At 42.6% G+C, this 26,842-nt stretch overlaps 1 protein-coding gene across 1 annotated transcript in view; it reads left to right on the forward strand.

The window, feature by feature from the left end:
• LOC122548013 (glycophorin-C) overlaps positions 1–7,145 on the forward strand; it is a 103,120-nt gene extending 95,975 nt beyond the window's left edge. Inside the window, exon 4 of the mRNA XM_087989331.1 lies at positions 4,270–7,145. Coding sequence (XP_087845457.1) covers positions 4,270–4,466 — 197 coding nt within the window. The 3' untranslated portion in view covers positions 4,467–7,145. The remainder of the gene's footprint in view (positions 1–4,269) is intronic.
• Positions 7,146–26,842: the final 19,697 nt, after the last annotated feature.

Consider the following 26,842-nt stretch of genomic DNA (forward strand, 5'->3'; position numbering starts at 1 on the left):
TCACAATCAAGCAAAGCCATGCACGTTGCACCAGTGAGAGTCTGGAATTGAATTACTGGTTTATGGTCACTGCCAGGTAATTGGATTTGTCTTCAGTTTTCATTTGCTATGGAATTGGAGCCAGCTCTTGTGCTTTTCCCAAAAGAAGGTTTATCAAATCTGAGATATATCATAGAATCCCAACAGTGTGGAAACAGGCTCTTTGGCCCAACAAGCCCACATTGACCCTCCGAAGAGCAATCCACACAGGCCCATTCCCTACCCTACTACTCTACATTTACCCCTGACTAATGCACCTAACCCACACATCCCTGGACACAATGGGCAATTTAGCATGGCCGATTCATCTAACCTGCACATCTTTGGATTGTGGGAGGAAACCGGAGCACCCGGAGGAAACCCACGCAGACACGGGGAGAATATGCAAACTCCACACAGTCACCCAAGGTTGAAATCGAACCTAGGTCCTTGATGCTGTGAGTGGGATAAGCGCCACAATGTTGTTTTTGTCAGACCTTGAAGGACTTTTCATTTCTTTCCACCCTTTCAGTCGAGTTAAATGTTGACACTTGCGAAAGGAGAGAGCCAAGATTTTAATCCTGCACCATCTTACTCACTGTTATTTACAAGCCTACAAACACTCTCCTTTGGTGGATCTTGCAGATGAGAGAATGGCATTGCTTTTGTATTGAATATGCGGTTGAAATGCCAAATTTATTTAGGGCTTTATTCCCATGACGCCTGCTTAATTGAGACAATAAAGATGATTTTTTTTTTGTAAAACTGTTCTTTATTTTCGTTTGGCACTTCATCTCTGCTATTAAAACGAGTGAGTTCTAGTTTGCCTTTAGCCGAACATTAGAAGGATCAAAGTCAGCAGGGCCCTCCCTAGGCTGGGAATGGTTATGGTGGCACTAAAACCCCTACTGATGGCCAACATATCAATTTCCTGTATCCATTGTGCTGCCCCCAACCCCCCCCAGACTATTTCCCTGGGAGTGCATTGCAGCTTTTGAGAAGGCCTCATGCCCATCCTCGATCTGTGTTTGTCCTTGGCCACTTAAGCTAATTGTCAGAGGCAGTTGGAATTTTCTCAGCTAGCCTTCAGACCAAACTATCAGCTTTTGAACTGGGCAGAGCTGGACACACTCCGTGCTTGGGGCAGCAATAGCTATGGCTGTCCTGCAACAGGATTCACATATTCCAGCTGTGAAGGCTGTCTTTAATTTGAGTTTTGAATGTTCAAGAATGCTCCTCCAGTTTTATGCTGATGCTTTCAGGCTGCAATATCCGTGATTGGTCCTCCAGCTGACAGCCCAGCCACTGCCCTTAATTGGGCTGAGCCTGTTTCCTTGCTATTGACAGTCGTAGAGTGTGGTGCTGGAAAAGCACAGCTGGTCAAGCAGCATCCAAGAAGCAGGAGAGTCGACATTTCAAGCATAAGCCCTTCATCAAGAAGCCTCATTCCTGTTGAAGCGCTAATGCTCGAAACGTTGATTCCCCTGCTCCACGGATGCTGTCTGACCAGCTGTACTTTTCCAGCACCACACTCTTCGACTCTGATCTCCAGCATCCGCAGTCCTCACTTTTTCCTCCTTGCTCTTGACAGGCGATTGTAGAGAAAACTGCAGGGAGTGATTTGTTTCCCATGTGCTACAGGTTTTCACTACGGGCAATTTAGCATGGCCAATTCACCTGACCTGCACATTTTTCGATTGTGTGGGAGGAAACCGGAGGAAACCCACGCAGAACGTGCAAACTCCACACAGTCAGTCGCCTGAGGTGGGAATTGAACCCGGGTCTCTGGCGCTGACAGGCAGCAGTGCTAACCACTGTGCCACCCATGAGTCCTATTTGAGTTTCTGAGTCCTATTTGAGCCAGATGACAGGATGCGGATGTCCACAGGAGGCAATCCTGCCTGATAGTTTTAGTCTCTGCCATGGTCAATGTGCAGTTCCCTTTCGAAGTCAGGATCATCTTTTGTTCTTTTACCAGTCATCTCGAATCAGTGGCAGAAGGGTCAATGATCAGAGGACAACTTCATGAATTTCACTTTGTCTTCGCTGTCCAGACCTCTCATGCTTTTAAGTACTTCCTTCAAATCTCTTTTGAATGTTCACCTTTTGTTTGTAAAGAAACCAGCACCACCTATCCATGAGCTCTGTCATCTGTCCATCTCTACAACCACTCAGATGAGGTTTGGAGTGTGGTGTGTGTGTGACAATGTGGATCTGTGAAGGTGGATACCAAAACAGACTCTTGAAATTATAACTGACGTGAACAGGACGAATAGAAAGCATTTATTCCCCTTAGTTGAAGACTCAATAACAAGAGGGGCAGAATTTTAAAGTGAAAAGTGGGGGCTTAGAGGGGGAATTTGAGGAAATTAATTTGTACCCAAAGGGTGGTGGGTGTCTGGAAGGCAAGGAGGTGGAACAATTCATCAACTAACACCTTCCGTTCTGACTTTTAAATTCACCTGGGCCATCTCTGACCCCTCCCTCCCCTTCCTGGTTTCTCCATCTCCACCTCCGGTAACCAACTCTACATGGACATCTATTTCAAACCCACTGACTCCCACAGTTATTTGGGCTACACCTCCTCCCATTTCCCCCTCCTGTAAAAATGCAATCCTTTACTCCCAGTTCCTCCATGACGGGCATGGGTAAGATAAATAGAGAAGGTCTTTTCTCTGGGGTGATGGAGTCCAGAACTAGAGGGCATAGTTTAGGGTGAGGGGGGTAAAATTTGAAAGGGACCTAAGGGGGCAACTTTTTCACGCAGAGGGTGGTGCATGTACAGAATGAGCTGCTGTGGAAGTGGTGGAGACTGGTGCAATTACAACATTTAAAAGGCATCTGGATGGGTATATGAATAGGAAGGGGTTTAAAGGGATATGGGTCAAGTGCTGGCAAATAGGACTAGATGAGGTTAGGATATCTGGTCAGCGTGGATGAGTTGGCCTGAAGCATCTGTTCCTGTGCTGTATATTTCTATGACAAGTGGTGTTCTGCAAGGCTCAGTGTTGGCATCACAACTTTTCAGTCTATACATTAACGATCTAGATGAAGGAACTGAGGGCATTCTGCCTAAGATGATACAAAGCTAGATGAAGGTACTGGTAGCATTGAGGAGGTGGATAGGCTGCAGAAGGATTTGGACAGGTTCGGAGAGTGGGTAAAGAAGTGGCAGATGGACTACAGCATAGGAAAGTGAGAGGTTATGCACTTTGGTAGGACGTATAGAGGCACGGGTTATGTTCTAAATGGGAAGATGTCTGAAGTGCAAAGAGATTTGGGAGTACTCGTCCAGAATTCATTCTCAAGGTAAACCTGCAGGTTGAGTCAGTAGTTAGAAAGGCAAATACAATGATGGCATTTAATTTGAGAGGACTTGAATATAAAAGCAGGGGTGGACTTCTGAGGCTCTATAAGGCTCTCGTCAGGCTGCATTTGGAATATTGTGTACAGTTTTGGGCCCCACATCTCAGAAAGGATGTACTGGCTCTGGAGCGTGTTCAGAGGAGGTTCATGAGAATGGTCCCAGGAATGAAAAGCTTAACTTATACGGAATGTTTGAGGACTCTGGGTCTATATTCTATTGAGTTTAGAAGGTTGAGGGGATGATCTAATTGAAATATACAAAATACTGAATGGCCTAGACAGAGGAGATGTTGGGAAGATGTTTCCATTGGTAGGAGAGACTAGGACCCGAGGGCATAACCTTAGATTAAAGGGAAGATCTTTTAGAACGGAGCTAAGGAGAGATGTCTTCAGCCAGACAGTGGTGAATTTATGGAATTCACTGCCACAGAAGGCTGTGGCGGCCAGGTCGTTGAGTGTATTTAAGACTGAGATAGATAGGTTCTTGAGTATCAAGGGAATCAAGAGTTATGGGGAAAATGGGGTTGAGAAACTTATTACCCATGATTGAACGGTGGAGCAGACCGATGGGCTGAATGGCCTGATTTTTGATCCTATGTCTTTTTGGTCTTGGGAAAGTGGGATTTATGCAGGTACAGACTCAATGGGCCAAAGGGCTTCTTCTATACTGTATGAATCTGCTTCCACGACCTTTTTCAGGCAGTACCTTTACAGATCATCATAACTGTGTAATTTTTTTCCCTTTCTTTAATTTATTGTTTTGTTATTGCAGCACTGTCCAAATTGTTTGTATGATTTTATAGCTCTTCAGTTCTGACCTGGTGAATAATGTTCTTGTGTTCCAGTTTTCTTGTCCCTTAAACAAACTTTCCACTTTGCCAACAGGTGTCATAGCTGCGGTGATATTTGTGGTTATCTGCCTCCTTGTGGTTTTGATCCGATACCTCTACAGGCACAAAGGCACATATCACACCAACGAAGCCAAAGGAACAGAATTTGCAGAGAATGCAGATGCTGCTTTGAAAAATGACCCCAACTTCCAAGATGCAGTGGACGAAAGCAAAAAAGAGTACTTCATCTGATGACTGGTGTCCCTGTTCGATATCGGGCAATCGTTAACACTACAACCAGGACTCTTTGTTCAGATCAATCCCAGTGAGGCAAAAAATAACAAGCGGACAAATTAATTTTTAACTCCTCACCACCATTCTGGGAGAAAGTCACAAGTTGCTGTTTTATTTACTAGTAAGGCAGCACATTCTCAGAAAAAGCAACTTTAAACATCGCTATTATTTTCCTATATTGTATTTCTAAAGTACTGTTAAAGTGCCAGCATACGAATATTGTGCTCGTGTAAACCATTACATTTAACAACCTGCGCTGTGGAAACAAGCCAAAATATCTATGTATAAAGCCACTAACAAATTACCCTTTTTTTGCACCTCCAGTTTTGTATCAAGAGCCACATACAATGCGGCTGCAATACATAACCTTTTTAAAATGTCATTATTAATTAATGCTTTTAATTTGCTTTCTGCACTTGGACCAGTTGTATCCCAAAAAATTGTATGACCATGCATATTTACCAAAAATAGACCTCTGGTTCAAGGGAAGCATGTACTGTCAGCTGTGATACTTAATGATGCAGACCTGATCAAAGGACCAAGGTTTCTTTACAGAATCCAGGCTGAGAGAATTATAAGCACCAAGAACAGTCACTAGATGACCCTCCTTTGGTCCATTTACACAACAAAGGAGGGGTAATATCAACTTCCTCTGATAAATATACTTTTAAACCCCACGTTAAGTGCACTTATATCAATATATTGTGAAGATACAAAGTTTTAAGTATTTCTGAGATGTCCTACAGATGATATTTTAGAAAATAAAGCTTTCATTGCTCACTAACTCATTGTGTGAAGAACAGCCATTTAACCCAGACAGACTTATGGGTAAAGATTCATTTGGAGAAAACTGACATTTCAGGAGAAAGAGTCGAGAGTGTGGTGCTGGAAAGACACATCAGGTCAGGTAGCATCTGAGGAATGGGAGAATCGACATTTCGGGCATAAGCCCTTCATTAGGAATTATTCCTGATGCCAAAACTGTTGATTCGTCTGCACCTCAGATGCTGCCTGACCTCCTGTGTCTTTCTAGCATCGCACTCTCGACTCTAATCTCCAGCACCTGCAGTCCTCACTTTCTCCTTTTTAAAGGAGAAAGGAGGAATGGACTACCCTCTGACCTCTCGTGTGCTCTTAAAACTTATTATAATGACAGAATCGTTGTTTGGTAATGTAGAGCTTGTGTATTGCTTTAGAAAAAGAAACCTGCTGTCATTGTCTTGTGATTCTGTCCTCACAGGTGCAAGAACGCCAAATCTCAAATCAAACAACAATTCATATTGCTTTGAGATGTCCTTTGAGATTTTTGTATTCTTGCAATTCTGTCCTGATAAAGTGCAAGACAAAAACTTTTGACAACAGGTCCTTTATTTCCGGAAATGAGAAAATACTAAAATAAAATCACTACTGAAGTCTGGCAATGATTCACAATGAAGTAAGTGAGTCTATAAGTGATGTGTTTTTACTTTTTTGTGTGTGTTACATGTAGACTTGATATATAATAGAATGACTTTATGTTCCTGGGTGTGTGTTAGATGTGCACTGAATTGTTCCTTTATTCCTGAAATAATGCGTTAGTGTGCATGTGCCTCAACATTAGATAAGTGAAGTCTTATTTTTCAGTTTTTTAAAAAAAAATACTGCATAAGTGTTTTTAAGGCTTGGATTTCTATTACAATTTTTAACATTTTACTGTGAGTCCTTGTGCCCTTTCTTATTGCGTTGTGAAAAAATGAAGGATGTTAGATTTTTTAAACGATTTTATATGTAATTATATTTCCACCTCTGGGTTGATATGCTAGATTATCTTCCTAGAGGAGTAATCACAATGCACTCTCCTCCCTTCCCCCTCCACCCCCAAACCACCCTGCCAAATCAAACAGCTCTTTCTCTTGTCTCCTTGGTAGATGAAAGTGCTTAAGGACAATGACTTTCTTCCTGATTTTTCTACTGTGTTGCTTACCTCAATGTCTGGGAGATTAAGTTTCAATTTTTGGCGATTTCCAGAACAGTACAGGAGGATCAGAACTCTTCAAACCCATTGCCCATGACTGATCCTTGCAATGTTCCTTGATACATAGCAATCCTTGTGTGAAAAATAGACATCTAATCTAATTCTTCACTTCCTGTCTCTCTCACTTTCCTGAGAGAGATCTTTTGAAAGCCAAAGTATTGAAATCTCCGACTCTGATGCCACCCCTCTGTATAAACAAGTTGCAAAGCCAAAACTAAATACCTGGCTGTGAATTTTGAAATTTAGTTTTTTTTTGTGTGAAGTGATTATTGTTTACCAACAAAAGCTTCCCATCAGGAATAAGGTCAGCTGTTTTGTTTCCTCTTCTCACTTATTAAAAAGAAATCCAGCTGCTGCTAGATGACAGCTGGACAACTGTGAGCCTGTGCAGTAGAGGATGTGTGCACACGTTAATATTAAAGATATGACTTCTGTTTCTCAACCACTAGTAGTGAGCCTAGAGCCCATTCCTTAAGTATATATCCTCAACAGTAATCATATAATGCAATAAATGTAAAGTTTATTTCAAACTAGTACCATTTTATATGAGACAATAAACCTGTCATAAATCTGAATTGTCTGATTTTTAATCACAGTTATTAATAAACTGGCGTTTGGCTCCATTTGTGTTTCTTCTCATTGATAGTTGAGTAGAAAATGAATCTTCATTTATGTAGCAGCTTACATGACATTCCCATGGGTTTTACAGCCAATATTTGTTATTCATTCACAAACTGTTGGTTTTGCTGGCAAGGGCTAGTGTTTATAGCTAATCCCTACTTGACCAAGAGAAGGCAGTGTGCTCTCTTGCATACACCATAATGGTTTGGACGATTTCACAAATTAACCACATGGCTACAGTTCGAGGTACATATAGGTTAAAAGATAAACTTGCCATAGTCCCAGATGACTGTAGAGCTAGTTTTATGTGACAGTGAGACCAGTTGGAGGGTCACCATATCTAAGATAAGGAGTGTGGTTGCAAAGATGGACCGCGGCCATGCAGTGGTGTCACTCTGCATCACAGCCAACTTGATCTAACTGCCACCCACACACGTTACTTAGGGTAAAGACAGCAGATTTCCTTCTATTTTAGAAGAAGGATATGAATTAGATTCATATCCATGATTGTTTTTGATTGTGACTAAGGCCATTTCTCCCTTCCAAATTGGTTTGATAAACTGAATTGAAATAGCACCAGCTATGATTCAATTGAACTCTGGCTCAGGACTATTAGTTCAGTCGCTCTTAATTGGCAAATTCCTGAATCCTGTCACCAGCTGATAATCTCACATATGATCTTGGATATCTTGTTGAATTTACTGTCATCAATCCTCCTGGCTAGTATTTGGCCAACATACTGTTACCTATTGGAGAAGGATTGGCAGACCTAGGCTCAATCTTGCTGAAGCAGCAATTGGGATTACTGAATATTACTTAATAGCCAGTTATTCCATCAGATACATGTTTTTCTCTTGAAACATGGGGCTTAGCTCCCATCCACCGCCACCAACCTCATAGTCCCACAACCCCGCACCGCCCGTTTGTATCTCCTGCCCAAAATCCACAAACCTGACTGCCCCGGCCGACCCATTGTCTCAGCCTGCTCCTGGGAGAAAGTGAGGTCTGCAGATGCTGGAGATCAAAGTTGAAACTTTATTGCTGGAACAGCACAGCAGGTCAGGCAGCATCCAGGGAACAGGAGATTCGACGTTTCGGGCACTGATTCCTGAAGAAGGGCCAGTGCCCGAAACGTCGAATCTCCTGTTCCCTGGATGCTGCCTGACCTGCTGTGCTATTCCAGCAATAAAGTTTCAGCCTGCTCCTGCCCCACCGAACTCATCTCTGCATACCTCGACACGGTCCTGTCCCCCTTAATCCAAGAACTCACCACCTACGTTCGGGACACCACCCACGCCCTCCACCTCCTCCATGATTTTCGCTTCCCCGGTCCCTAACGCCTTCTCTTCACCATGGACATCCAGTCCCTGTACACCTCCATCCCCCATCACAAAGGACTTGAAGTCCTCCGCTTCTTCCTTTCCTGCTGTACCAACCAGTACCCTTCTACTGACACCCTCCTTTGACTGACTGAACTGGTCCTCACCCTGAACAACTTCTCTTTCCAATCCTCCCACTTCCTCCAAACCAAAGGAGTAGCCATGGGCACCCGCATGGACCCCAGCTATGCCTGCTTCTTTGTAGGATATGTGGAACAATCCATCTTCCGCAGCTACACTGGCACCACCCCCCACCTTTTCCTCCGCTACATCGATGACTGTATCGGCGTTGCCTCGTGCTCCCACGAGGAGGTTGAACAGTTCATCCACTTTACCAACACCTTCCACCCCGACCTCAAATTCACCTGGACCATCTCAGACTCCTCCCACCCCTTCCTAGACCTTTCCATTTTTATCTCTGGTGACCAAATCGACACGGACATTTACTATAAACCGACCGACTCCCACAGCTACCTAGACTAGACCTCCTCCCACCCTGCCCCCTGTAAAAATGCCAAAACATATTCCCAATTCCTTCGTCTCTGCCATACAACCTAGATGGCCTCCTTCTTCAAGGACCGCAGTTTCCCGCCAGACGTAGTCGACGATGCCCTCCACCGCATCTCTTCCACTTCCCGCTCCTCCGCCCTTGAGCCCCGCCCCTCCAACTGCCACCCGGACAGAACCCCACTGGTCCTCACCTACCACCCCACCAATCTCCATGTACAGCGTATCATCCGCCGTCATTTCCGCCACCTCCAAATGGACCCCACCACCCGGGATATATCTCCCTCCCCTCCCCTCCCCTATCAACGTTCCGAAAGGACCACTCCCTCCGTGACTCCCTTGTCAGGTCCACACCCCCCACCAACCCAACCTCCACTCGCGGCACCTTCCCCTGCAACCGCAAGAAATGCAAAACTTGTGCCCACACCTCCCCCCTTACTTCCCTCCAAGGCCCCAAGGGACACTTCCATATCTGCCACAAATTCACCTGCACCTCCACACAAATCATCCAATGCATCCGCTGCACCCGATGTAGCCTCCTCTATATTGGGGAGACAGGCCGCCTACTTGCGGAACGTTTCAGATAACACCTCTGGGACACCCGGACCAACCAACCTGACCACCCCGTAGCCCAACACTTTGACTCCCCCTCCCACTCCACCAAGGACATGCAGGTCCTTGGACTCCTCCATCGCCAGACCATGGCAACATGACGGTTGGAGGAAGAGCGCCTCATCTTCTGCCTGGGAACCCTCCAACCACAAGGGATGAACTCGGATTTCTCTAGTTTCCTCATTTCCCCTCCCCCCACCTTGTCTCAGTCAAATCCCTCGAACTCAGCACCACCTTCCTAACCTGCAATCTTCTTCCTGACCTCTCCACCCCCACCCAACTCCGGCCTATCACCCTCACCTTGACCTCCTTCCACCTATTGCATTTCCAACGCCCCTCCCCCAAGTCCCTCCTCCCTACCTTTTATCTTAGCCTGCTGGACACACTTTCCTCATTCCTGAAGAAGGGCTTGTGCCCGAAACGTCAATTCTCCTGCTCCTTGGATGCTGTCTGACCTGCTGTGCTTTTCCAGCAACACATTTTCAGCTCAGCTTAATAGTACATTTGCATTTCAATTGCTAGAACATTTTTACCGTATTAACTGCAAGCGCAGAGGTAGAATTGGTTCAGACACAGATGCACCTGTCTAGTTAGTGCCTGTCAGGAACAGTTCTTCAAATCCTGAGGGTCAAGCTGACCTTGTAATGTCTGTTCCAAAAACCTTGCCTTGTAATCTTATTTGTCACGCAAAAGAAATAAAGAAACCATGCTATGCATTTATATCTTGAAATTAGCAATGACTTGACTCATATAAAGTTTCAACCTGTTGCCCAATGCTATCCATGATTGAAACTCCTATCCAGAGAAGATATACTCCTCACTCAGCTCTTTTAAGTTTTGAAATAAACAAATTTCTCGTGAAACTCTAGAGTCTGGTGACATTTGTGACAAGCAAAAGAAGTTTTGTTTGAAACTGACTTCAAGTTTCTTTCTGTCTCAAGATGTATAGACATTGTTGAGACTCCTCGCCAAACTTGATGGCCAAAACCTTTCATGTGTGAAAACTCTTGGTTTGGGAACATCACAAGCTAGAGGAAAACACTGCCATTGTTGTGACTTGTATCTACTGAACTGAATCAAAAAGTGCGAGGAATGAAACAGAAATGTACTTTCAAACTCCACTCTCGATTCTTCTCAATTGCTTTTTGGATTATCTTCTTTGAAGTCAGAACTCAAAGTAATGGCTCAATGCATATTCCGAGATTATCCTATGTCAAGAATTATAAAGATTGATTCCATTTACACTCCAGGGATTCTCTCCAGACCCTGACGAAGTTTGTATGTATTTTTGAAACTGATACCGTTAGATCACTTTTCAGGAATGAATTTCTTACCTTTCATAAAAAAAATCGCAACACTAATCCATTGAATTTGTTGTATGCCTTTCTTCCCACTTTCTAAAATATATTCAGTGACCTGTCCTCCATTGCTTTTATGTCAGACAGAATTTCACAGATATGCCACTCTCTCCTTGCTCTTCATCTCAGTCCTAAATGGTCTACCCTGTAGCCTGAGATTATGGCCCATCTTTATAGAACCGCCTGCCAGTGGGAATACCATCCTGGATCCATCTGCATCCAGTTATGTCACAATTTTATATTTCAATGAGTTTCCCTCTCATTCTTTTGAACCACACTGAATACAGGCCTAACTGACAGAATTTCTCATCAAACGACAAACCTTCTATCCAGGAATTGGTCTGGTGAACCTTCACTGAACTCAGTCTTTGGCAAATATATCTCCTATTAAGTGAGGAGCGCAAAACTATATGCAATACTGCATGTGTGGTCTCTGGATAGAAGGTTTGTCGTTCTAGTAGGATGCCGCAAGACATTCCTCCACTTGGGTAGAGGATATGTGATAGGTACCTAGAACAGCTAAATTCCAAATATGCTTCCGTATTAAACATTATAACATTATTGGTTAAGGTTAATTTGTGTGAACCAAATGTATTACAAAACCAATAGGCAAACAAGGTCCAAATATGAGTAGGCAATTTATCCCTTCGAGCCCATACCACAATTTTACATCATCATGGCCTGATCTTCTCCCAAGCTTATCCAATTAGTCTCTATTGATTTGGCTAAAGCAGATATGAGGTGAGGCAGTAGTAGCACAATAACTTTCCACACATCCCCTTCAGGTGAGGCACTGTTGACTGCTAATAGCACTTAACTACCCCACTCCAAAGCCCAAGGCCAACGTCTTCGAGACAGGCGTTCAAATCTTAACATGGCATTTGGTGAAATTTGAGTTCAATAAAAGCTGGAATAGAGAGCCAGTCTATTGACGATCATGAAACCATTATAGTTAAAAACCCAACTGTCCTCCAGGGAAGGCAATCTTTCAACCTTACCTGGTATGGCCTACATCTGACTCCAGACCCACCCAAAAATGTGGTTGGCAGCTGAAGGGATTGCCAAAAAATGTTGGCACTGGCCAGTGATGCCCACATCCTATGTACATATATAAAATAAATTACTTTTCCTTCTAAGGATGCTCATTTCAAGAAGTTGGTGTTGGAGACCCAGAATTTATATCTTCTGAAATAAATTTATCTAAGGCATTCTTCTTTGATCTCCAACTCCAGCTGGGGGACTGAGCTTGTGTTACATCTTGCCAGTGGGGAACATATGTTGTTACTCCAAGTTTTAATTAGTGCAGATGATGGTTCGAGACAACCGTGACATCCTCAAATGGCAGAGTGTGTGGAGCAGGTGTTGGGATATTCCTTCACAAAGATTGTTTGGTAACCTTGTTTTTAAAAAAAAAAGCCTTCAAAAACTGAGACACTCCTACTCATAAGGCAAGACAGCAAAGTGATAGTAGGACACTGATAAGATTCAGAAAGCTGATCCATTTTAGCTGAAAACAATAACTACAATTAACATAGGATAAATTGAGTAGCAAATGATCTAAAAATGATACATCAAGAGTCATTTGCATGTTTGTGTTCATCTCTTTTGAGCATCAAAACCCAGAAACTTAGTCAATTTTACTTTATTCATTCACAGGATGAGGGTGCTGTTGGCCAGGCCCGCATTTATTGCCCATCTCTAATTGCCCAGAGGGCAGCTATGAGTCACCCGCATTGTAGTGGGTCTGGAGTCACATGTCAGCCTGACCAGGTAAGGATGGCATTTTCCTTCACCAAAAGAAATTAGTGAACCAGATGCGACTTTACTGACAATCAACAATGGTTTCATGGTCATCATTAGACTCTTAATTCCAGGTTAGCATCCAACAAATGAGAGAACTCAGAATCGGGTATAATTTCTCCTCCTCAGACTATTTGGGCTATATTTTTCATATTTTTGTGGGATGTATGCATTGCTGGCTAGGCCAGCATCTGTTACCCCTAATTCTTCATTGGAATGTAAAGGTGAGTCCACTCTTTGAAGCACTGCAGTTAATAATGTCCTTCAATAGTGTTTCATTGGCAGTGAAGTGTTTTGGGGTGTCCCGTAGTCATGAAAATCGTTATGCAAATGTAATTTCCTAGCTGAGCTTTTCCTTTTTTTTAAACCGTACCATATGAACCCAATTTTGTTTTCATTTCATGTAATGTCTCCTTCCGGCTGGAGTCACTGAATATCGATTTGACTAGGATCTCGGACTGATTTGTACAGCCTCTCACTCTGATCTAGCTCACAGGAAACCAACTGTGAACCTTATAGTCAATCTAACTGGGAACAGCACCAGACCAAGGATTGAACTTGTCCAGAAGCACTTCATGAACCTTGGCTTCCTTGCATGAATGAACAATGTTAATTGACTGCTTATGCCTCTCTCTGTTTATCAGATGGAAAGACAGTGGAGGGCACAGTGAGATGATATAAATATTATGTGTGGTACTCAGATTGCTATCATTTCATTGGGCAGATTCCAATTTACAAAGCCAGTTATTTGATTCTCAGGTTTGATGCCGATGTTTTCGGTGAAAAGCCACATTTGAAGAAATTATCTGATAAGTCATTTTTTGTTATGATTGCTTTAGTCTCACATTTCTAGCTGCAATCTTTCATGGCTCGTTTTAACAAGTTTGTTCGAAATTGGTTGACAAATGACTCGAACTGACTCTTGCAGGGTTGTTGTCAAGTTTACTCCCACTCGAGATGTTTTCTACTGGAAGGCATACCCTGCAGCATTCAAATTCTCGAAGTTTATTGAAGTGCCTGTAATTACCTTTGTCAGGGGTCCACTTGAAACCAGAGTGGGAGCTGGTTCATTCCATCCCAGCAATGTGTCCAAGTAACTTGGGTGGACTGATAGGTGGTCTCTGATCATCCCAGAAGTGACCTTTGTTGTAAATTAGACACATGGTACTCACTGTGTCAGGAGTTTCCATACTTTAAGTTAGGGATGGGAAACCTTTTTACATTGGAAGGCCATATTTTAGTTAACCAAAATCCTATTAGGCCACATGCTGAGAATTTAACATATACAACAAAATGTTATAGTTTTGTCAACATGTTTATTAATTTTAATTAAACCTGCTATTACATGAGGACTTTAAACAAAATAAAAATTCAGCAAAGATACATTTATTTGTGTGGCAAATTTGACAATGGAACTAATAAGTGAAAAACTATCTAATGACCTTTTTGAGATTGCTTATAGTATTAATCTTCTCACAAATTTTAAAGATTGCTTATTGTGCGATAGGAATCAGATATTTGGTTCCAACATCATTGACTGCAGCTGGAGTTGGTCCTCCAGGTGAATATCCATCATCTGAGATCTTAAGCACGTTTTAATTTGTGTCACACATGAAAGCGTTGATTCACAACAGTCGGTTGTGCCAAACAAGACAGCATTCATCAAGCATGTTAACAAAGACGTGGATATTCAACAGCATTTTTTCATATTTCAATGGGACCCTGCTTATCATCAAATAGAGACTTCACGATATTATCTTCTGAGAGCTCAATCAATTCCATTCGTAAGTCATCAGGTGTTTGGAGGCATCAACCAGGTATGGTTGAAAAGCTAGTTTCTCAAAATCTTCAAACCTTTCATTAGATTCTTCAATCAGTGAGTCTAGAAGAGTTGTGTATTCTTTCACAGCGCATTTCCTTAATGATTTGCTTGTATCCTGCTCATTAATTAGCTTTGCCAGTTCAGGAAAGTGTTCGGTTGAAAGTTCCAGTCAGGTAAGGAGAGTTTTGAAAAAGGCCGAAATGCCTGGAATTTTAGCCACATATGGTATATAAAATTAGTTTTACCTTGCAAAAAAAATTCAGATCATTTTGCTTTGACATTATGTCACACAAAAATGTAACATTTCTGCAGGAATACTTTTTTGACAATTCACATTTCATTCACTTCCTCAAAAAGAGTGGGTTTTTTTGCAGAAGTAAAAGTTTGAAAAGTATTTGTCCTTTTGACAGCCAGTGCACTTTTGAATGATATGGCAGATCCATACTGAGCGCTTCATCATCAAGCTGAAGCAAGTTGCTAAATTGGTAATGCCGTGATGCATTTACTCGAACGTAGCTTACAATACCTATAACTTTCTTTAATGTGTTGCTTAAAACAGTAGATTTGACACAGATTCTGTTGATGCAAAGGACAATGAAAGGAAAACAATGTATCTGAATCTGGCACTTCTTTTTGCAGTAGCAGAACAAATCCTTCACATTTTCCTCTAATAGAAGGTGCACTGTCTGTACATACACTTACTAAATTACATAAATTTAGTTTTGCTTTGTGACATTTTTCTTTGAAGACAGCGAAGATGTCAATTCCACATGTCCTCATCGTAAGGGTACCCAAAGCTAGTAACTTATCGTGGCAATGAAAATCCGCAGTTATAACACGAACAAAAAATAACACCTGCGCTGAGTCAGTAATGTCAATGGATTCATCCAAGGCAATAGAATAATAAATGTCTTCGCTTCGGCATATTGTAACAAGTTGTTCTATTACATTGAGGACGAATTCATGTTACTGATCAGTTACGATCCTTCATGAAAGAGGTAGTTGTTTGTAATTATTAACCTTATCTGAAACTAAGCATCTTACAACTTCCACATCGCTAAATGGCTGACCTCTTCTTCCAAGTACAGTATATATGCTACTTTATAAATTGCTTTCAATGATGTTAGTCCCTTTTCCTGACACCATTTTAAATACTTACTGCTGCTGATTTTGATTTTTCACTTCCTTAACTGCAAACTTTTGGGATTCTCCTTCCAGTTTAGCGTATTTGTGGGTTGCATAATGCTGATAAGCACTGTATTTCCTCACTGTTGCAGTTATGGTGTCACAGAGCAAACATGTCACTTTAGCTTTCACAGCAACTACGTAATACTGCAATTCCCATTCTTCATTGAATACTCTGTTCTCTTAGTTTTTGACACGACTGGGTTACCAGTAAAAATTTTTAAAATGGTGCACAGATTTAAAAAGATGGATTTAGTATTTGCGGGCAAATAGGCAGAAGGCCGCAACTAGTACCCCAAAAGGCCGCATGAGGCCTTAAGGCTGTTAGTTCCCCATCCCTGTCTTAGGTATTTCGATGGAACTGCAATGTGGTTGCCAAACAAACCAGATCTTTTATTATCATCTGCTAAGTGAAACAGATTTTCTATCGTACCTCATACAAACATATTCTAGATAGGCTGTTTGTTGTACAAGTAGATAGCCTGAACTTAGAAGCTTAGCTTGTTACTATGTTCAATATATACTAACAACGGTGGATGGAGTTATATGTTACGGACAGCACATGAATACACAATGAGGTGCTCAAATAGATGACCATAAGATACACATGATGTTATGGTGCCTGCAGACTCATGGGCTTACTATTAATGAAATGTGAATTTTCCTCGGAATGTACCTCTGCCTTCCTGGGATATATCATGGAAAAAGAGCGTAAGATAAGGTCTGACCTACAGAAGATATCAAAATGTTTTCTATTCTAATATCATTACATCATATTGATGTGGGTGTAATTGGCTAGGTCAGCATTTACTGCCCAACCTATCCTGAGAGGTTAGTTAAGAGTCAACCATATTGCTGGAGATTTGGAGTCACGTGTAGGCCAGACTAAGTAAGGATGGGAGGTCTCTTTCTCCAAAGGGCTTTAGTGACCCAGATGGGTTTTTATTACAACTGACAATGGTTATGTAGTGACCATTAGACTAGCTGTTCATTCAATTCAAATTTCATCAACTGCCATGGTAGAATTTGCACAAATGCCCCAGAAGATTATCTTGGTGTCCTAGATTACTAATTTAGTAATTTTACCACTACAACACCATTGCTCATTCATTGTGGTGGGTGTTGGGCTGTGTGGGGGCCTTGGGGGCGGGCAGCGGGGTTGCATATTCAGAGGGTGTGCAAAGGGATGGGCAGGCAACCTTAGACCTTTCATGCGCCATACACAGTTGGGAGTAGGTGGAGGGTTGGGTGAAAGCACACCGAAGGACTGTTACAGCTTCTCTTGTGAGCTGGGTTTACAAAATACTTCCCATAGATCTTTATGGTTGTGGTTGTATATTATGGATGAATGTGATGAATGCATCTGGAAGCTGCTGCTGATTGACATGCTTCACTGCACACACACTATTGCTCTGCTGTCCATAATCTACAAATCTTTCTGACAAGAGTTAACAGAGGTTTAAATTATTGGTTTCACTTTCTTCTTGCAATTGTGTTAGAATAGTTTAATGAGATGGTTTTGTTTCATAGCAACTTATTTATTATTGCTGGATTTACCCAGACATACCTTTTAAAATTAAATTTCAAAGATTTCAGTCCTTTACTATCGGATACTAGTTTGGAATGCAGACACAGAAGCTTCACCAAGGTCCCATTTTATACTTGGATCTGCCTTTGAGAAGGGCTTACACTCATCAATCATGCAATGCAGGGGTGGCACGGTGGCTTAGTGGTTAGCACTAGGGACCCAGATTCGATTCCAGCCTCAGTTGACTGCCTGTGTGGAGTTTGCACATTCTCCCTGTGTCTGTGTGAGTTTTCTCCCACAGTCCAAAGATATGCAGGTCAGGTGAATTGGCCATGCTAAAAATTGCCCATACTTAGGTGCATCATTCAGAGGGAAATGGGTCTGGGTGGGTGTTGGTGTGGACTTATTGGGCAGAAGGGCCTGTTTCCACACTGTACAGAATCTAATCTACAAACTCACAACACTAGAAAACAGTGTACAGTGAAGTTCACTTATTGTTATATTTTAGGAAATCTGACAGCCAATTTGCACGCAGTAAGCTTCTCTAAGCAATTATGAAAGAAGAAATTAAATAATCTGTTTTGTGGTTTTACAAGTCAGGTATCCTTTATGAAGTTGGCCCAGAGTTTTCAGATGAAGGATATTTTTAGCCTTTGGATGCAAGACAGTAAATAGATTTGCACAGTTTTAATCCCTTATTCTAACTCAGCAAATAACATTAAAATCTAGGTCACCGTTCAAATTTTTGGGATCTGTCAAGTTGGTTGGGAAATCCTGCTTAAAGAATATATTAAATAATTCAGAATTGTTATTACCTCCCATTAGAGTTACACCCAACTATTATCAATCAAACTGTGTGCATAGGTGTGTATTAATAATTATTCACAGACGACAAAAAGGAGGCACAAACCATCATGGTTAAAAATCACACAACACCAGGTTATAGTCCAACAGGTTTAATTGGAAGCATTAACCTACGGAGTGCTTCTCTTTCATCAGGTGGTTGTCACTGACAAACCATCATGAAAAGACTTACATTTACCAAGGTACACTTAGGTCAATAATAGTCCTGCTCAGGTCTACTTGGGTTCATTCCGGCCCTTTGGGAAGAAATTTCATTTTTAGGTCCGTTCAGGTTAAGTGAAGGTGTTTTTCCAAATTGCCTGAATTCAGCATATCTCCAGGCCTGCCCAGTCCCAGTCACATCTGCTTTCAAAAAAAAAACTTTTGTTTTTTGGTCTTTTCTTTGTTTTCGATGAGCAGGTAAAAGATACTGTAGTGATTGAAATGAGGTTGGCCAGGTGAATCTCACTGAGTATGAGTTCCCTGATTGGGGCTGTTAACCTGGAAAAGTCAGGGAGTTCCAGTTGAGAGATATGAACAGGAGTCTCAGTGACTCTCCTCACTCTAGGGATTGGCTCTGAGCTAGCTGGTAAATAAAGGTGACTAGGTAACTGGATCCTGGCCTCCATGGAGTGATTTCAGATCCTGAAATCTGCAGTTGATTGCTTAACATTGAGAAGGCACCAGGACAATTTGCCAGCTCATTATCTGATCATTGTGTGGGGTATTTTATGTTCACCTGTGATGGGTTATATGGTTTAAGAAGAAAGTACACATGCAAAAATGCAGCATTTCATTGGTACTACACCAAGATGTCAACTTGATTCAAGTGCACTGGTCTCTGACATTGGATTGAAAGCCATAAGATTCTGATTTATTTGAAAATCAAAAAATCTCAAGATGTTTACTGTAATTGAATTTGACCAGAAATTGATGAAGTGTTAATTTTTGGACAGCTACATGAGGGTTTCTCACCATGAACCCCAGTGAGTTTTCTCACCCCTGTTTTCCTGAACTTGGCACATTTCCCCTGCACCACTGTCCTGTTGTACTGAGCTTGTTAGGACTTCCTTCACCATCATTAAAAATTCAGTCATGTGTCTGGTCAAGCGGCTGGAAGGCCGCATTTACCACGCATGATTTTTCTCAAATTCCCCAGCCATCTTGAACAGAGGGCAGTTGGCATCCCACTTTGGCGAGGGGCCAGTGGGCAAGAGATGCCATGGAGGATGCTCTGAGATTAGATTATTAGATTATTACTTACAGTGTGGAAACTTGCCCTTCGGCCAAACAAGTCCACACTGCCCCACCGAAGCGCAACCCACCCATACCCCTACATTTACCCCTTACTTAACACTACGGGCAATTTAGCATGGCCAATTCACCTGACCTGCACACCTTTGGACTGTGGGAGGAAACTGGAGCACCCGGAGGAAACCCACGCAGACACGGGGAGAACGTGTTGGTGCCTGTGTTGGTGTTGGTGCCAATGTTGGTGCCTGGTGTCCGAGGTGGAGTTACTGAGTTATTGTTCTGACTTTCATTATTAAGTTTTCTTTAGTGGGTAGAAGACAGGGAAACTGAATAACAATAAGGCAGGATTAAGTCATAATGAGGATATTAATGCATATTAATGAAATCAAATGCACCTTCCATTGCTCACGAGTGAAAATCTCGCCTTGCTGTTCAACTGTTGGTTGGAACAGAGGAAATTTTGCTGTCAACATCATGGACCTCCTTTACTGCCCATCTCACATGGGTCACCCAACTTTCTCACCAATGCCTACATCATTCAGTGGCTGGAAAGATTCTGCCCAGAGACAGTGGAGACATTAATCCAAAACTGAACCCTGTGTAATTCCATTTCCTGGAATATATGAAGGATGGTTTCATAGACCAGAATTTTGAGGAACAAACTAGGGAGCAAACCATCATAGAGTGGATATTGTGTAATGAGAGGGTTAATTAGCAACATTGTGGTGTGAGATCCTTTGGGGAAGAGTGACCATAACATGGCAGAATTCTTCATTATGGTGGTGAGTGACACAATTATAACTGAAACTACGGTTCTGAACTTAAAGAAGATATGATGCATGCATCGTTTAGAATAAGCTGGCCAAGGATACTTAAGAGGTTGACAGTGGATAGAACATAGAACAATACAGTGCAGGACAGGCCCTTCAGTCCTCAATGTTGCGCCGACATGTGAACTAATCTAAGTCCATCCCCCTACACTATCCCATCATCATCTATATGCTTATCCAAGGACTGTTTAAATCTCCCTAATGTGGCTGAGTTAATTACACTCTCTAAGAACCTGCCTCTGACATCTGTCTTAAATCTATCATCCCTAAATTTGTAGCTATGCCCCCTCATACAAGCTAACATCATCATCCTAGGAAAAAGACTTTCACTGTCTACTCTATCTAATCCTCTGAACATCTTGTATGCCTCTATCAAATCCCCTCTTAGTCTTCTTCTTTCCAATGAGAACAGACCCAAGTCTCTCAGCCTTTCCTCATAAGACCTTCCCGCCAGATCAGGCAACATCCTGATAAATCCCCTCTGCACCTTTTCCAATGCTTCCACATCAATCCCGAAATATGGGGACCAGAACTGTACACAATATTCCAAATGCAGCCGCACTAGCATTTTGTATAGTTGTAGCATAACATTATGGCTCAGAACTCAATCCCTCTACCAATAAAACTTAACACACCGTAGGCTTTCTTAACAGCAATATCAACCTGGGTGGCAACTTTCAAGGATTTACGTACATGGACTCCAAGATCCATCTGCACATCCACACTACCAAAAATCTTTCCATTGACTCAGTACTCTGTCTTCCTGTTATTCTTCCCAGTGAATCATCTCACATTTATCGGCATTGAACTCCATTTGCCACCTTTCAGCCCAATTCTGCAGTTTATCCAGGTCCCCCTGCTACCTGCAACATTCTTCTACACTGTCCACCACTCCACCGACTTTAGATAAGATTACTTACAGTGTGGAAACAGGCCCTTCGGCCCAACAAATCCACACCAACCCTCCGAAGAGCAACCCACCCAGACCCATTCCCCGACACTTACCCCTTCACCTAACACTACAGGCAATTTAGCATGGCTAATTCACCTAACCTGCACATCTTTGGACTGTGGGATGAAACCGGTGCACCCGGAGGAAACCCACGCAGACATGGGGAGAATGTGCAAACTCCACACAGTCAGTTGCCCGAGGTGGGAATTGAACCTAGGTCTCTGGTGCTGTGAGGCAGCAGTGCTAACCACTGTGCCACCGTGTCGCCCCAACCTACCTACCCATCCACCAATGCCTGCTCCTAAAGCCAGTTTCTCATCCAAAGGCAGTGGCAGACATTTAAAGAAAACATGGATGAACTTCAATAATTGTACATCCCTGTCTGGTGTAAGAGTAAAACAGGGAAGGTGGCTCAACCATGGTTAACAAGGGAAATCAGGAATAGTGTTAAAGCCAAAGAGAAGGTATATAAATTGGCCGGGAAAAGCAGCAAATCCTAGGACTGGGAGAATTTTAAAATCCAGCAGAGGATGAAAAAGGGTTTAATTTGGAAAGGGAAAATAGAATATGAAAATAAGCTTGTGGAAAACATAAAAACAGATTGTAAAAGCTTCTTAAAGAAATGTGAATAGAAAAAAACTCTTGAAGACAAATGTAGGTACCTTGCATTTGGTATCAGGTGAATTTATAATGGACAATAATGAAATGGCAATTCAAATACTTTGGATCTTTCTTCACTAAGGAGGATGCAAATAATCTTCAAGAAATGCTGGGGGACAGAGGGTCATAATAAGGAAACCATCATTAGTCAGGAAATGGTCTTGGGGAAATTTATTGGGTTAAAACCTAGTAATTCTCCAGTGCCTGATGCTCTACATCCCAGAGTAGTTAAGGAAGTTGCCCTAGAAATAGTGATCATTTTCCTGTATTCTTTAGATTCTGAAAGGGTTCCAATGGACTGGAGGGTAGCTAATGTAACCCCACCTTTAAAAAAGGAGGAAGAGAGAAAATGGGGAATTATAGGCCGGTTAGCCTGACATCAGTGTGTGGGGAAAATGTTGGAGTCAATCATTAAGGAAGTAATAACTGAGCATTTGGAAAGTGGGGACAGTATTGGTCTTGGATTCAGCATGGATTCACTAAAGGGAAATAATGCCAAATAATCCTTCTGGACTTTTTTGAGGATGTGACCAATGGAGTGGACAAGGGTGAAGCAGTAGATGTTGTGTATCTGGACTTTCAAAAGACTTTTGACAAGGTTCCACAAAAAGACTAGTGAGGTTGTTGACTTGCTCGCTGAGCTAGTAAGTTTGCAGACATTTTGTCACCATAATAGGTAACATCATCAGTGCAACTCTAGTGAAGCGTTGATGTTCTGTACTGCTTGCTATTTATGTGTCCTGGTTTGATGAGGTGGGTGACATCATTTCCGGTTTTGTTTCTTAGTGGGTGGTATAGGGGATCTGACTCTAGTTATGGAGTTCTGGGGTGAGTGCCAGGCCTCCAGGAATTCCCGTGCATGTCTCTGTTTAGCTTGTTCTCGGATGGACAAGCCAGCATGGATAGAAACAAGTTTTTTTCCCAGAGTGGGGGACTCAATTACTAGGTGTCACGCGTTCAAGATGAGAGGGGAAAATTTTAAAGGAAATGTGCGTGGAAAGTTCTTTACACAGAGAGTGATGGGGGCCGAAACATGTTGCTAGTTGAAGTGGTAGCGACTGGCACGATACCATCATTTAAGATGTAGCTGGACAGATACATGAATGGACAGGGAGCAGAGGGATGGAGATCCTTGGAAGTAGGTGACAGATTTAGATAGAGGATCTGGATTGGCACAGGCTTGGATGGCCATAGGGCCTGTTCCTGTGCTGTGATTTTCTTTGTTCTTTGTTCTTGACAGATATGTTGCCCCAGTTGAATTTGTGTCCTTCTTTGTCCGTTTGTATGGACACAAGTGATAGTTGATCACAAGATAATTCTCAAAAACTTCAAAGAGACTATTAAGGAAAATTAAAGCTCATGGTATCGGAGGTAATGTATTGACATGGATAGGGAACTGGTTGGCAGACAGGAAGCAGAGTTGGAATAAATAGGACCTCAGCTGTTGATAATATATATTTACGATTTGGATGAAGAATTGAATGCCATACCTCCAAATTTACAGATGACTCTAAGCTGTGTGGCAGTGTGTGCTGCGAGGAGGATACTAAGACGCTGCAGGACATGTTGACTGAGTGGGCAAATACTTGGCAAATGCAATATAATGTGGATAAATATGAGCTCCCACAAAAGGAAGGCAGATTATTATCTGAATGGTGACAGTTAAGGAAAAGGTGAGGTGTAACAAGATATGAGTGTCATGATTAGATTAGATTCCCTACGGTGTGGAAACAGGCTCTTTGGCCCAACAAGTCCACATCGACCCTCCGAAGAGCAACCCACCCAGACCTATTCCCTTACGCTTACCCCTGACTAATCCACTATGGGCAATTTAGCATAGCCAATTCACCTAACCTGCATATCTTTGGACTGTGGGAGGAAACCGGAGCACCCAGAGGAAACCCACGCAGACACGGGGAGAACGTGGAAACTCCACACAGACAGTTGCCCGAGGTGAGAATTGAACCTGGGTTCCTGGTGCTGTGAGGCTGCAGTGCTATGCTGGAACAGTTGCTGAAATTTGGCATGCAGACACAGCAGGCAGTGAGGAAATCTAATGGCATGCTGGCCTTCATAGCGAGAGGACTTGAGTACCAGGGTAAGGATGTCTTGCTTCAGTTATAGAGGACCTTGTTGAGGCCACAACTTGAGAATTGTATGCAATTTTGGTTTCCTAGTCTGAGCAAGGATATTCTTGCTATTGATGGAGTCCAGAGAAGGTTCATCTGACTGATTCCCGGGATGGCAGGACTGGTATATGAGGAAAGATTGGATTGACTGAGCTTGTATTTACTGGAATTTCGAAGAATGGGGGGGAACCTCACAGAGACATATAAAATCCTGATGGGACTGGACAGGTTAGATGCAGGAAGAATGTTCTCGATGTTGCAGAAGTCCAGAATTGGGGATCACAGTCTAAGAATAAGGGGTAATCCATTCAGGACTGAGATGAGGAAGAATTACTTCACTCAGAGAGTTGTGAACCTGTGGAATTCTCTCCCACAGGAAGCTGTTGAGGCCAGTTCATTAAATATATTCAAGAGGGAACTAGACATGGCTCTTGCAGCTGAAGGGATCAAGGGTTATGGAGAGGAGACAGGAATGGGATGCTGAGATTGCATGATCAGCCATAATCAGATTGAATGATGGTGCAGAATTGTTGGGCCAAATGGCCTACTCCTGCACCTATTTTCTATGTTCTTCTGTTTTTATTTATGAGATCACTATGCTTATATTGTGATAGCTCGCTCCTCTATCCTGTTGGCAGAACTGTCAACCCATAATTTAGTGCATCCAGGGTGTGGGTGAAGGAATTTAGTTTTTTGCGGAGAGCAGCTATTAGAGAGAAACTTGTAAGAAGGTAAGGGACAAAAAGTTAATAGAGAAGGTAACATCACAAGTGTTTCATGGTAATATAGACTGGAGAGAGGATTGGCTAACCAACAGAAGGCAGAGAGTCAGGATAAGTGAATCTATTTCTCTTTGGTAAGCTGTAACTAGTGAATGCCACAGGAATTGGCACTATGGTGAGCATGGTGGCTCAGTTGTTAGCATTGCTGCCTCACAGTGCCAGGAAAATGGGTTTGATTCTCGCCTCAGGTGACTGTCTGTGTGAAGTTTGCACACTCTCCCTTTGTCGATGTAGGTTTCCTCCGGGAGCTCTGGTTTCCTCCCAAAATCCAAAGATGTGCAAATCAGGTGAATTGGCCATGCTAAATTACCGGTAGTGTTAGGTGCATTAGTGCAGGGTAAATATAGGGTAAGGGAATGGGTCTGGGTGGGTTACCCCTCAGAGAGTAGGTGTGAACATGTTTGGCCAAAGGGACTGTTTCCATACTGTAGGGAATCTAATCTAATTTGTCCTTGGGTTCAACTATGTATAATCTTTCTAATGGCTTGGATGCAGGGATAGAAAGTACTACAACTGAAATTGCAGGTGACACTAAAATAGCTGAGAAAGTAAGTTACAATGGAGAAATAAGTGATTTATAAATCATTATGGAAAGGTTAGGTGAATGCGCCAAAGTTTGACAGATTGAGTTTAACGTGGATAAGTATGAGATTTTCCATTTTGGTCAGAAGAGTAAAAAGGCAACTTATTATTTAAACGGAGAGAAACTTCAAGATGTTGTGGTATGCTGGGATCTATGCCATTGATCGTGAGTTGCAGAAAGTTAGTATGCACGCACTGCAAGTAATGAGGGTCAAATGGAATTTTGGCATTTATAGAACATAGAACATAGAACATAGCAGAATACAGCGCAGGACAGACCCTTTGGCCCTCGATGTTGCGCCGATCCAAGCCCACCTAACCTACACTAGCCCACTATCCTCCATATGCCTATCCAATGCCCGCTTAAATGCCCATAATGAGGGAGAGTCCACCACTGCTACTGGCAGGGCATTCCATGAACTCACGACTCGCTGAGTAAAGAACCTACCCCTAACATCTGTCCTATACCTACCCCCCCTTAATTTAAAGCTATGCCCCCTTGTAATAGCTGACTCCATACGTGGAAAAAGATTCTCACTGTCGACCCTATCTAAACCCCTAATCATCTTGTACACCTCTATCAAGTCACCCCTAAACCTTCTTTTCTCCAGTGAAAACAACCCCAAGTGCCTCAGCCTTTCCTCATTCGATCTTTCTACCATACCTGGCAACATCCTGGTAAACCTCCTCTGCACACCGTTCCAGTGCCTCCACATCCTTCCGATAGTATGGCGACCAAAACTGCACACAATACTCCAGATGCAGCCGCACCAGAGTCTTATACAACTGCAACATGACCTCAGGACTCCGGAACTCAATTCCTCTACCAATAAAGGCCAGTACGCCATATGCCTTCTTCACCGCACTATTTACCTGGGTGGCAACTTTCAAAGATCTGTGTACATGGACACCAAGATCCCTCTGCTCATCCACACTACCAAGTATCCATCCATTAGCCCAGTACCCCATCTTTTTATTACTCTTACCAAAGTGAATCACCTCACACTTAGCTACATTGAACTCCATTTGCCACCTTTCTGCCCAGTTCTGCAGCTTATCTATATCCCGCTGTAAACTGCCACATCCTTCCTCACTGTCTACAACTCCTCCGACTTTTGTATCATCCGTAAACTTGCTCACCCAATCTTCTAACCCCTCCTCCAGGTCATTTATAAAAACGACAAACAGCAATGGTCCCAAAACAGATCCTTGCGGAACACCGCTAGTGACGGCACTCCAAGATGAACCTTTGCCATCAACTACTACTCTCTGTCTTCTTCCAGCCAGCCAACTCCTAATCCAAACCTCCAACTCACCCTCAATACCATACCTCCGTATTTTTTGCAGTAGTCTACCATGGGGAACCTTATCAAACGCCTTACTAAAATCCATATACACCACATCTACCGCTTTCCCCTCGTCCACCTCCTTAGTCACCTTCTCAAAGAATTCAATAAGGTTTGTGAGGCACGACCT

This window comes from Chiloscyllium plagiosum, unplaced genomic scaffold (genome assembly GCF_037043375.1).
Source record: "Chiloscyllium plagiosum isolate Xiang-an unplaced genomic scaffold, Cpla_swu_hap1 HiC_scaffold_7, whole genome shotgun sequence".
Classification (NCBI taxonomy): domain Eukaryota; kingdom Metazoa; phylum Chordata; class Chondrichthyes; order Orectolobiformes; family Hemiscylliidae; genus Chiloscyllium; species Chiloscyllium plagiosum.